At 43.9% G+C, this 14318-nt stretch overlaps 1 protein-coding gene across 1 annotated transcript in view; it reads left to right on the top strand.

Annotated features, from left to right (window-relative positions):
• The window catches only part of LOC100336282 (T cell receptor alpha chain MC.7.G5), a gene marked incomplete in the record, with an annotated part of 1089855 nt that overhangs the window by 1014421 nt on the left and 61116 nt on the right, over positions 1 to 14318 (top strand). The window contains 1 exon segment of the mRNA XM_059890704.1: positions 1887 to 1943. Coding sequence (XP_059746687.1) covers positions 1887 to 1943 — 57 coding nt within the window.

Here is a 14318-nt window from a genome sequence, read left to right as displayed (position 1 = left end):
GTTTTCTTGATCTAATAAATATATGGGGGGAAAGCTTTCCAAGAATAATAGGTTTCTGAAATTAGGCTCACAGTCAACATAGGAAGAAGTGGTACCTTTTGTCTTTCCAACAATGAAAAAAGGGACCTGACATCCCGCATATACTTGATGCCCACAGGGGTCTCCTTTCCTGTTGTAGGTCAGAACCAATGGTGAACCACCAGGCAGTTATGATTTTTATAGATCTGTACAAGATGGGAATAAGAAATAGCCTACAAGATGTTCAGGATACAGGAGTCTCAGCTGCGCAGGAGGCCAGAGAATTCTGGACCCCAACATGATTGGTCCTGGTGTCCTCCTGGCCTGAGTCCTGGGCTGCAGGACAACCCTAAGTGACCTTGCTCACCAAGGGGGCCCCCTAATCACCCCAGAGACAGGCTACATCTGAGAAGAGGAAGTCACAGCCCGGCACTAAGAGGAACTTTTGGTAAAGGGCCCAGGCACTGTGTAAAGAGCACTGAGAAATTCACCTTTGGGAAAGGGACTCAGTTAATTGTAAGCCTGGGTGAGTACCTTTAATGTTAGCAAAACCCCCCTCAGCATCTAACACCTAGCAACCAGAGAGCTGGCACTGGTGGCTAGATGATGAACTTCCTTATCCACTGGGAAAAGACTATAAATATCGAATCACCTTTCCTGTGGATAAGCAAGAGCCTGTAGTTTATGTAAAGGTGTCTGCTCCTGTGGGAAGCAAGGCAATTTACATTCGGAACCGGGACTCAAGTGAGAGTGAAACTTAGTAAGTACTAGCTTTAAACCAAAGGTGTCAGTTTATTTGGTTTGGATTTTGAATTATCTGAAAGCTCCAAAGAAAGAACAGTTTTCCCTGAGGATTTGGTTCCAAAATTTTGACTTCAAACTTCTAAAGAGATCTAATGTTAAGGCAGATGGTAGGCTCGAAAAACTCTATTTCCCTGTGTGATAAGTAGAGACCTACTTTTCTTTTCTCTGCTTGTTTGTTTTATTTTGTTTAGGAAATGGGGAGGAGGACTAGACACTCTGGGAGGTTGGGGGGAATAGATTTGCACAGTATTTTGGGATAGATTAGGTCCAGAGAATCAAATCAAAGAGTAACAGCTCAGAAAGTCCTGAAAGACCACCTAACTCACTTCTTTAATTTTGCAAATGAGGACAGTGAAACTCAGAGAGGTTTGTGAACTTGCTCAAGGTCACACAGCTGAGCCTGGTCTGGGACTAAGCCAAGATACCTCACAGCTGTGACCAGGCCAGACCCAAGAAAAAGAAAACATCATGGTTCTTGACTAAGCAAGTTTATTTGCACCCCAAACATTCTTTTTCCAAGATTTAGTGAGCTCAGAACAGAACCCCAGGGTTCTAAGGAGAGATAAAATCATCACATGCCTGTTTTGTGGGGGAAAGTTGACTAAAGTCGAAACAGCTAAACTTGGTCTTAGGGGAAATGTTCAGCCATCTGCAAATGGAGGCAGGGATGCAAAAAAGTGCAAATGAAAACGCTGGTCTTGTCTTCAGACAATTGACTGTGACCATCAAACACTATCTATAAATTCTGCAGCACTAATTTCTCTCCCAGTGGGATTTTATATTCTATGATAAATTGCATCAGCTATGCAATTACTCTGGACCACAGATGTGTATAGAGAATCTTCTTGCTGAGCCTTCCTGTGTCTTAAAGTAGCAATCATATCTCTGGACATATCTCTCAGCCCTGAAGCTCTGGGCTACCACCAAGAAAGATACCATCACTTATCCTGTCTGAAAAGCTTGGAGGTTGAAGGAAAATTTTAATTCTTGGGAAGCTCAGCAAAGTTGGGCTCCCTGAGTTGACCCCTCTGGTTTTTGCAAAGCCTTGGAGCATTGTGTTCAACAAACCAGTGGCTCTAAGATGATATTTGGGAAAGGGACTCAGCTCACAGTGCAACTTGGTAAGTGGAGAAAGCACTGAACCCTCTTCTTGAAAATGGTATGAGACCCTTTTACAGCAATTCATGGGTATGTGACTTCTTGGCCCATCTCTGCTCATATGCAAGTTCTGCCTGGCTAAATGATAGCCTCGCCATATCCTCCAAGATGGTCCAGTTATGAAGGTGCACCCATGCAGCTAAATACAGCTTTTGCTAAATTCTCACAAAATCCCTTACCCTCCTCATCAAACTGCTGAGTAGTTCTTCTGTTACCCTCATAGCCCTGCTGGTTTACAAATTAGAAGAAGAGAAGTACTCAAGGACTTGGAGATTTTTAGGGCATTGTGAAAAGAGCATCACTGCCGGTGTGTTTGGCTTCTGGGGAGGAAAATAATGATGATTTTTAATTGCTTACTATGTGCTAGGCAATGGGCTGCATGTTTTCTATCCATTATCATAGCAAATCTTTATACCAGCTATGTGGGTTAAGTGTTATTATTATCGTCATTTCATAGAAGAGAACTTCTTTCATTTTTATATTTTATATTCTTTTGGAAGCTCAGAGAGAGGTTGAATAACGTGTTCAAATTGATTGAGTAAGAAAGAGGGCCTAGAGTTTAATTCTTGGAACTCAGATTCCAAAATTTAGTGTTTACTAGTGGGGGAGTGGATTATGTTTTGGGGGAAAATCACTGATGCTTTGGTCTCTAAAGTTGCTAAAACAATCCCTAGAGAATTGTGCTCTCAGCTAAGCAAGCCAGAGATTGAGCAGCAGGGCCAGTGCAACCCACATACAGATCCTAGTCCTTATAACAACATCACCATGCCGCACCATTCTCCCCACTTTTCTCCCCACTTTACAGACAGGGAAAGTGGGGTGCAGCAGGTTAAGGAACTTGCCCTTGATTCCAAACCCAAGTCTCTCTGACCCCAAAACTGAGCTATTTCAAAATCATTACAACTGCTAACCAGCTAGGTTAATTAATTCATTAATGGCAACAATCTAATGTTAGGTAAAGATGGATTAAAGTGTTTCCTTAGCTCCTCCCCCTTTTCAGGAACAACTATACAGTTTTGTGGTCACACAACATTGTGTTTCCACCTTTGTGCTTCCTTTGGGAGAGACGGAGGAGCCCCGGCCCCCAGCACCTGGTGGAAGGGTCTTGGCGGTATTTGTAAAGCAGTCTATGGGGGTGTAACTCAGGGCGGATCTGAAAGACTCCTCTTTGGAAAGGGAACGAAACTGACAGTAAACCCACGTAAGTTTGAGTAACTAATGCTTCCAGATTTCTCTCTGGAACCCTGATTCTTAAATTTCCCACTCTGTTTTATACTCAAGTCCAAATCATGGCAGCCCCATTGATGGATTCCAATTGAAACAACCAATGATATATACCTACCTTATGCGATACTCTGCTGTTTACCCTCACTTGCTATTTTATCTAATAGACCAGAGTGAGACTGCTAGTGGAGCATTTAAACTAAGGAGTCAGACTGTTAGAAAGTTTAATTTCGTATTATAACTGGTGGAATTTTCCATTAGACTAAGAGAAAATCAGTTAACTCGCAGGGCCTCTATTCTCTCCCTCTGTAAAATGTGGGAGGCAGTTCCTACTCCTGTTTTACCAGAGCAGGCAGGCTGTGGGGGGATGTTGGCACATTTCCAACTAAGTGACAATAACGCAAGGAAAAAGAAGGGCCCAGACAGTCCATAAACTCTACCACCAGGCCCTCATCATAAAGCTGGTTTTATCAAGAGAATTCTTGGGTGATAAGTGAACATTTAAATAGGTAGTAAAGGGAGTTTTTGTAGAGTCTCGTGTCATTGTGTGATACTCCAATAATAAGCTGACATTTGGAAAAGGAACAATCCTGAATGTTAGACCAGGTATGTTTAAAAGATGATTTGTTTCTAAACATAAGCCTTCACTCTTAGAAATTCTGTGAAAGATCACGGAGTTACTCACTGAGCTATTAGCATCTTTGGGGACCTGGTGTCACCAGTCTTTCTGGCGAGATGCTAATGAGGGCAACCTCATATGGAGACTCTTTAGGGCTGTTTCTTCTATACCTTTAAGCCCTTGGACATGTTATGCTGGTTTTGGTTGTTATTGGAGATGTGTCTCTGACAAATGAAATCTGAACTAAAGTTGTAGTGTGTAGGGCAGAAAGCAGTTAGGAAGAAAGGATCTATTAGACGAAAGCAGTGTAGGGTGTGCAATGCAACCTGACTCAAAAGAAGACAGTGAGATGCGCCTGTTGATATAAATGGCTGAATGACCACTCTCATTCTCATATCTCAGGTGCAATACTTGCCTTCCTAAGGCCTCCATGTTGGAGAAATTAGGAAAGAAATTGCTTAATCCCTATTATTCTCAAATTCTTGGAGCCACACCAGTTGGGTAAAACCATGTAGGATTTTCTGGTGCTGACATTAATCTCAAGCTGATATTTAGGGAAGTGCTAAGATTGAAAGCAAATACTCAAAACAGATCACGAACTTCTGAAAACATGCCCCAGGATGCTGTTAACCACGATGCTTCTAACTGGAACTTTTTCATTCTCGCCTTGGCTGAGCTCAGCAGAGAAGCCCCTTTGAATACCCACTCATTTCTGTGCCCTTCGAAGTGTGAGGGAAGGAGTTCCTAACCCAACATAACAACTCCCTTGCAATATTCAGAGGGAGATTTTTGAGTGCTACTTACCACTCTCAAAACAAATCTAATTAATTAACTTGACTGTAGCTGAAATTTTGCTCCATGAGGGAATTTCTATCTACTGCAATAGAAGCTCATTCCAGACAATTGTTTGGGTTTTAACTTTTGCTTACAATTCATAAGAGATGCCAACTACCCAATGGATATCTCAAAGTAAAACTTCCACTTTCATGACCAAATTAGTGTCCACATTAGAAAGGCTAGAGTCAGGAGGTCCTAGTGAGCATTATGTTAGTTCCAGATGACCTTCCTGAAGTCCCTTATGCCTAAAACAGCATAAGAATAAAAAATATTTCCATGCTGACCTGTGTGTCCAACTGCTAACTAGAGCTCAAAACGTGGACCAGTTGGCTGCCATGTTTCCAAATTGGGTTGGATGTTTAGAGTCCCCCAGACACTGGAAATGATAATCAGAAAAAGCACATGCTAGTCCATTTTTATTTATAATTCTCATCTCTCCCAGAGAACTGTTATAAATTTTCTCCCAGAGGTATTATATTCATCCTTCTTTTGGTTCTTTATTTGTAATACGTACAGAGATGAAATATTGGTTGAGATTCAGAAAACATCTATGAGATTTACCTTAAGCTTTGCCTGTCAGAGAGATTCTAAGAGCTAAAAAGATGGGAAGCTGACATTTGGGAACTAGATTAAGAAGAAAACTCAAATTAATCCCAAGGAGCAACGTTCAGTAGATGGTTATTTAGACATCAGCCCCACAAGCTGAGTTGCTCAGATGGCTGCACTGCCCCTATCTTGGGCTTGCCTAGAAGAGTAATAATAACGTGTTCACCCCCAGACCTGTTTTCAGAAGAGAGAAATGTCAGCCTCCGGCCCTAAAAACTCCTGAATTGGTTCATTTCAATAGAGTTTATCATTGCACATGGTGTTCTGGAAGTAATAGAAAAAGTGCATTAGAAGATTCAGCAAATGGAAATGAAATGCAAATTTAGATTGTAAATATAGGACTGCAGTAAATAGATAGCAAGAAGAAAAGATGATGAGACTAGAAACTTACCACATTTCTCTAACCCTAAAGGGGTTGTATCTATGAATAGTTTAAAACTGCTGAAGAGGAGGGGGGTGGAGAAAGAAAACAGAAGCAAACAGATTTTCTCCTAATCCTTTTCACTTTGCAAAATCAGAAATTGTTTTTCAATCAAATTTCCCCAAGCAGAAGAAAGAAATGATGTCTGTTTTCAGAGTTCAGGGTGTGTGGGTGGGAGCCTTCTAGAACTGATGCTGAGCAGGGCTCCCTGTTGGTGACAAAAGATAGCAATGTCCCGGTTGGAGAGGAGAAGAGAATAAGTCCAAAAATAAGTGCAAATAAGGGTGTGAAGACAAGAAGGGCTCACAGGCCAGGATTTCCCTTGGATTTTTCTACCTTGACTTCTAACCTTTCCTGTCTTAGCCTATGGATCAGGTCCCAGACGAGCAGACCCTAGGATTCAAACTACCAGTTTCAATGGAGAAGCCAGCTTAACTTCACTCAGGAGACCTTGTTTATTCTGACTTGAAAGATTCTTTTAATCCAGCTGATTTTAGGGAGAGCTCTGTAAAGCCTGAAGGATTTTTTTTTTTTTTAAGTTAAAATTCTATGAAGTGGAAATAAAGATGTTAAATATTTGACTGACAGGGAGAACAAAACTCTGGTACATGCCTATAACCGCTAAAGGGGACATTGACAAGGAGGCAAAGGACAGCAAAGAGACACTGTCCTAAAGCTCTCTGGTTTGTGAGACTCAGGGCCCAGCAGGCTGAGGCACTGAGGGCCCAGCAGGCTCCTCTTCAGGGGAGAGAGAGGGCTCTTGTGGGGAGACAGGGGCCTTGCATACAGTTTGTGTAAAGCTCTTTGCTGGGGTGTGACTCAGAGGTGCAGGCCAGAAGCTGGTATTCGGGCGAGGAACCAGGCTGACCATCAACCCCAGTGAGTATGGAAGGATGAAGCCACATGGGGCCCCTGACAGTTTTGTCCTCTCTAGACCACATTCCGCAGGCTCTCCTGGACAGGCACTGGTCCATTATAAGGAAGCAGATCAGGAAAGACCAAAAAGCCCTCAAACTCGTACCTTTGAACACGTCCCTGTAAAATTCCTTCACTCTCTTCCCCTTCTGCCATGTGTTTCCAGTAAACCAGAATCTGGGGCTCTGATGTGAACAATTTCCAAAAAACAGAGAAACAGTTAGCCTTGAAGTATAATAAAATAGAGACTGTGTGAGTGCCAACCGGGGTAGACAATGGGGGAAGAAGAAAAAAAGATTGGTTTATCCAAACTAAGGTGGCAGCTCAGACAAAAAATGAAAAAAAATTTTAATTTTTAATAAATAACATATATATTTATCAAGCCTCCATTGCCTTCTGGAAGCCCAGCTCCCACCTGCAGCAACCAATTTGGGGGCATGTGGTTAAATAACCCACAAGTCATGTTGTAGGATCGAGACTACATTGACCCCCAGGGCCCTGCTGCAAAGAGCTGGTCCTGTTAGTGTTTTTGTAAAGCCTCCCCTGACTGTGAGACTAGTGGAACTAGCAGCTATAAACAGACATTTGGAAAAGGCACTCTCTTAATTGTGAATCCAAGTAAGTCTGAAGGGCCCGGTGGGGAGTGGGAGAGTTTCAAAACATGTCTTTCTTCTGATTTAAATTACTTGTCCCCCCCGCCCAAAACATTCCAGGTTAGTTTCTAAATCTGATGCTTGTGTTGGGAAGATATGGGCCCCATCAGAGAGATTAAAACTCCGTTGTACAAAGACTAAATTACCTTCGGCCAAAAACATTCCTATCATCCATCTTCAATGAGATTGCTGGTACAGGGAGAAAAATTGAATACAGGATCCTGAGGGATTCAGCTAAAGCCAGGAAATGTTTGCCAAAAAGATAGAGAGGAAATTGGCATATTGTGACTATGCAAATTCAGTAGACCAAATATAAATCTTCCTGATGTAGATACTAAAACTCCCCTAAATTTATCTCCTGAAATAATGAGACCCAGAGATTTCATTAATGAATACTGGAAATTCTACAGACAGATTTCTTTTCTTCTTTTATCTTCATTTTCTCTCTCTTAAAGAACTATACTCCATCTCCAGTCCAGTAACTGAGGTCTCTGTGAGTGGAACTGTCAGATTAACTCAGCTTTTAACCCCTCTTTTCCCTCTGTTACCAAAATTATTGATTAAATCACCATTTGACTTAGCTCAACCCAGGAGGGGGGCAAAAATTCATTTGTCCTCTGAATCATGAGAATACAGCAGTACATTCTCTCCTTCATATATGCACCCACATGTTCATAAGGGTAATAACATGTGTTAAATACTTGGGAAAGTTTTAAATGCTATATATATAAAATACTAAGCAACTGCGGTAGCTCTCGGCATTCCTTGAGAATCTATGTTTCTGGTGGCTTCAGCGAGTGGTGCTTATAAACTAATGCCGGGAACACTAACTTGTTATAAAATTTGGGTAAATAGGAAAAACATGTTGAAAGCACTCCCAGTCTCCTTTTGACATAAGCTAAGCTCCCTGATTGCTGAGTTTTGTTTATTCAGTTCTGCTTTCTATGATTAGGAGAGGATACAGCACTGGGAGAGGCATACTACAAAATATAGCCCAGGTGAAGCTCTTGCAAAACTGGCTGGGGAGGGTGGGGGGGGGGGGTAAATGCCTAAGTGATGCAGTGCATGCAGTGCTAAAGGAGTTATTGCGGCCCTGATAACAGCCAGCTTGGAATGTTCTGGGCTAGGTCCTGCCTGAAAAACAGTCAGTGTGGTTAGCTCAGTGGTGAAGCTGTCACACGCAGAAGTGCCTTGCTCAGCAGGGGCAAAACCAGCACACGTCTGCAACAACAGAAACAGTGAATAAGGTGGAATCCCATGCACTCAGTAGTCTCTGAGATCCTAGCTAATTAAAGCTTCAAGGGGATTCACTGGGAGATTCAAGGACATCACTTTTCAGAGGGTGGGCAGCCAAAACTGGGGACCAGACTGGTTTCATCTTTGGTGTCTCGCTGGAAACACTAGGGAGAGCTCTATGGTGGGTGTTCTAGAATGCACAGAGAAGCTGAGAGTTCCTCTCAGTACTTGGTGGGCCACTTCAGGGAAATGAGAGCCGTAACCCCTACACAGTAAAATGTAGACGCAGACAGCCTCACCTTGCAAAGAAAATACCTGTGCAGGGTGAGCATTTTTCCAGAGCTCCAGACAGTAATTGTAGGCCAAATTTTCCATACAATGGACTCGTCTTCTACAAGGGCTACCAAGGCAAGGCTGGAGTCCAAGGGACCTTAAAGACTATTTTCCTTCAATCAGCAGAGGACAGAGATTATTGCTATAGCGACACTTTGGCACCGTCTGCTGGAGAACTTTCGCTGAGAGTAGGCATCTAATTTTGCTTAGGTTCTGAAATTTCAGCGGCTGAAGTATTGGTGTGGGGAGCTCTGTAAACTGTGATGCTAGAAAGCAGGAAGAGATGAGAGGGTCATTTGAATCCCTGACTGCTGTCCTTAAAGCAGATGTCACTTCTTCTTTGCTAAATAATAGCCTTTTTTTCCTCTCTCCCACTTCATGCTTCATGTTGACACTTTGTTAATAAGTGGTTGCTTGAAGAGATGACTAGAGAGAGTAGCACAAATTCAGTCAAACAGTTGAAGAGTTTAAAAGTTGAATGCAGATAAGGAGCTAAAATATTTGTGTTTCATCTTCGTTGGGGACAGGGCTTGATCACAATGTGCCAAATAATGAGGTTGCCTGAATTTGGCTCCTCACATGGTCTGTGGCATCCACCAGACACAGCCAAGGAGACCCCAGGGCTTCCTATGGTTGTGACTGTCAGCAGTGGAAGCTGTGTTTGATCAAAGGATGCAATTTACAGCAACTCCAAGTAAACACAGAGTAACTCCAAGTAAACTCCGAGCAACCCTAAGAGAGGCCTCAACTAATTCTCCCATTATGGCTACTGGGCTGCTCAGAGGTCAGGACACCGCAGATGAGCCTACAGGGTGACCAGTTGTCCCGGTTTGTCTCTGATTGTGGATTTCCCAAGACAAAGGTCTTTCTTTTCTAAATTCAAAAGAGCCCCCGGGATGCTTGATCACATAACAAAGCTCAGATGTAAACTTCCTGTGAGATATTGCTCTCAGTAATGAGTAATTCAGGTTCAAGACCAACTGAAGTTCAGTCAAATGTGCCCATTATTTTCATTCCTTATGCTGGGGCATGAAGGGAAGCTCAGGAGATGGTGTTTCCTGAGGCTGGAGCCTAAACCTCATCAAATTCTAGTCAGCCTCCAGAAAGCTGAACACTCTCCTCCTGTCTCCTTGCAATCAATTCATTGTCATCAGAAATGTGTGACACCTCGAAGGGAGGGGAGGACATGTCTTGAAAACTGATCAGAGGAATTGTCCTGAAAATGATGCTGTAAAATGGAAATGAGACCTTTAGAAAGAGAAATGCTGAACATGAGAAATCAGTAAGCCTCAGGATGGAAACCAGAGGAAATGGACAGAGACAAAACACAGCCCCACCGGGGGGTGGGAGGGATACAGGAGGTCAGCGTCCCAGGACCAGACGTGCAAATGGTTCTCTGAGCTTAGGTGGGAAGAATCTCAGCCTCACAGGTTCGGACCCCTTTGGGTGAGTCTCTTCTCACCCAAAGGAGTTAAAGAGGAAGTTGTCTGTGAGCCGTGGGGGTGCCCCCAGGGTTCTTGTAAAGGCTTCCATTGCAGTGTAAATACTGGTGGTAGTGCCTATGGAAAGCTGATGTTCGGACAAGGAACCACTTTGACTGTCCATCCAAGTAAGTGTAACAGGACACAGAAACATACTGGGAATTCTGGGATTTCAGCCCTGGTGTTAGTTTTGAGAGAAATGTGTGTTGCCTAGAAACCAGATCTTGCTTGACATTGACCAGTAGCCTCCAGGGTCCTGTCTCTTCTTTAATCTCAGCATTCATAGATTCCATTTTGGACCCTGAGTCTTTGGGTCTAACCCTTTGAGACTCTGGGTCTATCCCACTGCTGTGGAATAAAGCTGACCTTGACCTTGGAAAGATAGAAAATAGTCTGCTGCTGTCAGAGCCTTCTCTAGACATGATGCCCAACTTTGGGGGTGAGGGTGTCCCTTTTCCAATCGATTCCCCTGAGTAACCCATTCTAACCGTTAGTACCATTCCTCATCAGAAAGTTCTTCCTTATATCAACCTTAAATTCTTCTTGATGCAGCCGAGGCCATTTTCGCTGGTATCATCTACAGTGGAGAGGGATAATTGAGAGCAGAGGTTGAATAAGTCCGAGGCATTCAGTTCAGAATGAGTTTCAAATGAAAGCAGAGAGGGAAAAAATGAAAACTGAATGGGAATCTAGGGTCTTATTTCAAATCCCTCTATGTTCCCTGCATGTCTCCTATGGCTTCTCTAGATGCAAAACTACAAAAAGAGAGGAGAGGGGGGAAAGGGGTGGGAAAACACACATATCCACTGTTCCTATCACTGAAACCACCAGGCAAGGGATTACAATTAATTCCAAAGAGTTTCAGATACCAGGCTTAATACCTTTCTCCTCGTGGTGACTTGTATCCTTGCTGATAATTAGAGCAGATAGGAAGATTTGGCTTTGGTGTGTTTGCTGCTGTTCCCCGCTGGGAAGAGTGAGAAACTCTGTTTTTTTAAGATTCATAAAGTTCCTTCTGTCAGTCGTTGTAAAACTCTCCACTGCAGGGAGTAGCACGGCAGCTCTGAGTTAGAAAAAGAAAGAACTTGACTAACCGTGAAGCCAAGAAGCCAGAAAGACCCAAACTCACAGTGTCCCCCAGGTAGTCTTGCATTTTAGGACTTTTGTTCCTTTCTTGCAAGGATGCTAATGGAGTCCAGTGGAAACAGATCACGGAGGCTGGAGTCCCGTGGGTGCTCAGAAACATAAATGGAAGGAATGAGCTATAGGAAGGGGGAAATGTTAAAATATTAAAATGTAGGAATATGTCTTTAACAGCAGCATGATAAGACTGAGATGGGGAGGAGGGTGTCACAGAGAAGGGTGGCATCACTCTGTGTTGCAGGCACTGTTTTCCCAGGCTTTCCACTGAGGGCAAAGTCTTCTGATGCTAAAGGGATGAGAATCCAGATCTGTGTCTTTATGCAGGCATAGTCGACCAGGCAGACAGCATGGTCCCTACTCTGTGTGATGGAGACAGGAGTGGGGATGGAGGGTTGGGGTTTTCTGATATCATGGTCTCTATCTGCTCTACTGAGGGGCAGCGTCAATTCACACCAGGTGGATGTGGCACTAGAAGTGCCACTCTAAAACTGAATCTTGGATTGTTATGACCATCTTGAATGTGCAAGATGCCTCCAAGAAGAGCCTAGGTCTACTGAACAGGGGGCAGGTTGGACCAATATTCCCCAATTTTTGTTGAATTTCTGCAAGCCTAGTATTGTGGGAGCTGAAACTGAGAGGATGACATTTGAGCCTGGGAACCCTTTGACTGAAATATGCCAAAGGGGTCTGAAAGGGCAACACCGCCTTCGGAGCTCTGCTTTTGTTGTTAGCTCTTTGGCAGTTGTCATTTCAGCAAAAAAAGCATCCACTTAGAAAGGTCAGCTCTTCATTAGCCAGACAAATGAGGACAACATATTGACCAGTGATCAAGAGCGAGAGGCCCAGGTCTCAGCTTCTGAGAGGCTGGCATTTCCAGTCCTTTAATCACGGCAGCCTATGAATATATGCTGTCTTGGGGAAGGCAGATCAGTGGTGCCTGAGGACCTGGTGTCACCAAACCAGGGCTTAGAGATGGAAATGAGATGCAGATGGGGACATGGTGTGATGTGTGAGGACAGAGAAGGGAGAAGACGACAAGAGAACTCACTGATGTTTTTAAAATCATCAGCATGTCAGAAGTTGCAATGACCCCAAGGTGAAGAAGCACATGTTCCTAGCAAGTTTTCTACCATCCCCCAAAGAATCTGACCTAACTGTGGCCCCATATCTCATCTGAAGTTACCTGAGATGCCTTTTGAAGTGGCGTCAAGAAAGACTGGGGCCTGAGATCACAGAGTCACCTGTCAGTTATTGCAAAGTGTTCGATGGCTGTGTGACAACTCCTACAAGTTGATGTTTGGGCAAGGGACGAGCTTATCAGTCATTCCAAGTAAGTTTGCCTGTGACTCTGCCTGTGGAGGGTGGCGGGGATAATTACCACAGGCATGGGGCTCAGATGACTGTGCTGGTGGCATGGTTGTTGAAAACACAAAGCTAAGGGAATCCAGATGTATTCACTGTGATCAGAAAAGGAGGTCAAAGAATGGCAGATATGGGTTTAGTGCCTAAAAGGTATCGTAGAGACCTTGGACCTGAACATGGCAATTTGAAAAACAAGTCACTAACCTGTGTTCTCCTCACTCTACCCTCTCCTTGCTCATGGGGTACAAGATCAGGTGGGTGAACAATGGACACTGTAATAGGCTGTTAGGGAAGTGAGGTAGGTTGGAAAAAAGCAAGTGGTCAGAGCTTCATCTGGGTTAATTCCAAGAAAAGAAATTGTTCCAAAAATTTCCCAAAGAAATAAAATCCTTCCCAGAGTTAAAAGATGTAATAAAGAGACCTAATGAGAATGAGCTTCAGAATCATGTGATCATCAGGAGAGAAATTAAATCTTCAAAGAAAAAGAATGTTTTAAATGTCCACGCATAAAACAAATGGGCCCACAACTTTAACTAGACAGCGAGCAGCCCACAAAGCACTTGAACCTTCCCTTTAACCCCCACTCAGAAGGACTCGGTCCCTCCAACCACTCCTCATGGTCACAGCTGCTCTAAGCCCTGAAGCTCCTTTCCATTAATGCCCTGGTCCCTGAGCCTGCACAGGACAAGAGATTGTCTGTCTGTCTGTCTGTCTGTCTGTCTTTCTGTCGGGTGGGCCTCCAGGTGTCTGCACCAGCTCTGTCTTCTGCCTGGTTTTTGTTGAGCTTCCTATCACAGTGGAACAGCTACGGCCAGAACTATTTTGGGAGAGGGACAAGTTTGACAGTCATTCCAAGTAAGTCAAAGAAAAATTTCCATCCCTATTGTGTTGAGCAAACCCTTTAATTTCCAGAAAGAAATCATCAAGTTCTGCTACTCTGTTTCTCTAAACTCAGTTCAGTTCAGTCGCTCAGTCGTGTCCAACTCTTTGGGACCCCGTGGACTGCAGCAAGCCAGGCTTCCCTGTCCTAATTCTCTAAACTAGATAGAATTTTATCTGGAACAGAGCAGAGTCCCTCCCCCTCCACCCCCAAGAGTGAGTCATGCTTGGGAACATAAACCCTCACCTGGACACCCCTGGGAGGAGGGGGACAGTGTCCCCTGCAGCCGGGCCACCCCCACCAGCTGGCCCCTCACACCTGCACTGACCAGAGAAGCATGGCCGGTCACGGCACAGGCCACAGGAGCAGAGACTGGGGGACAAGTTTCAACTGAAAGAAAATGGCCCAGAGGCTAAAGGAGGGGAAAGAGGCGACTTCAGAGAAAACTGAAATATGGAATGGTATGAAAGGATGAGAAAGATGGCAGGCTGTCCAGACTCATCCTATGTTTAGACCTGAGGGATTCACTGATGGCACCTGGAGAGAGAAAGGGGATGTCTAGTCCTCTCTCTGAAGAAAATTTGGCAGAAAAATCAAAACAATTCTCACATGTCAAGCCTCTCCTAAT

This window comes from Bos taurus, chromosome 10 (genome assembly GCF_002263795.3).
Source record: "Bos taurus isolate L1 Dominette 01449 registration number 42190680 breed Hereford chromosome 10, ARS-UCD2.0, whole genome shotgun sequence".
NCBI lineage: Eukaryota > Metazoa > Chordata > Mammalia > Artiodactyla > Bovidae > Bos > Bos taurus.
Note: the sequence above shows the minus strand (reverse complement) of the source record. Positions and strands in the feature narration are given on the sequence as shown.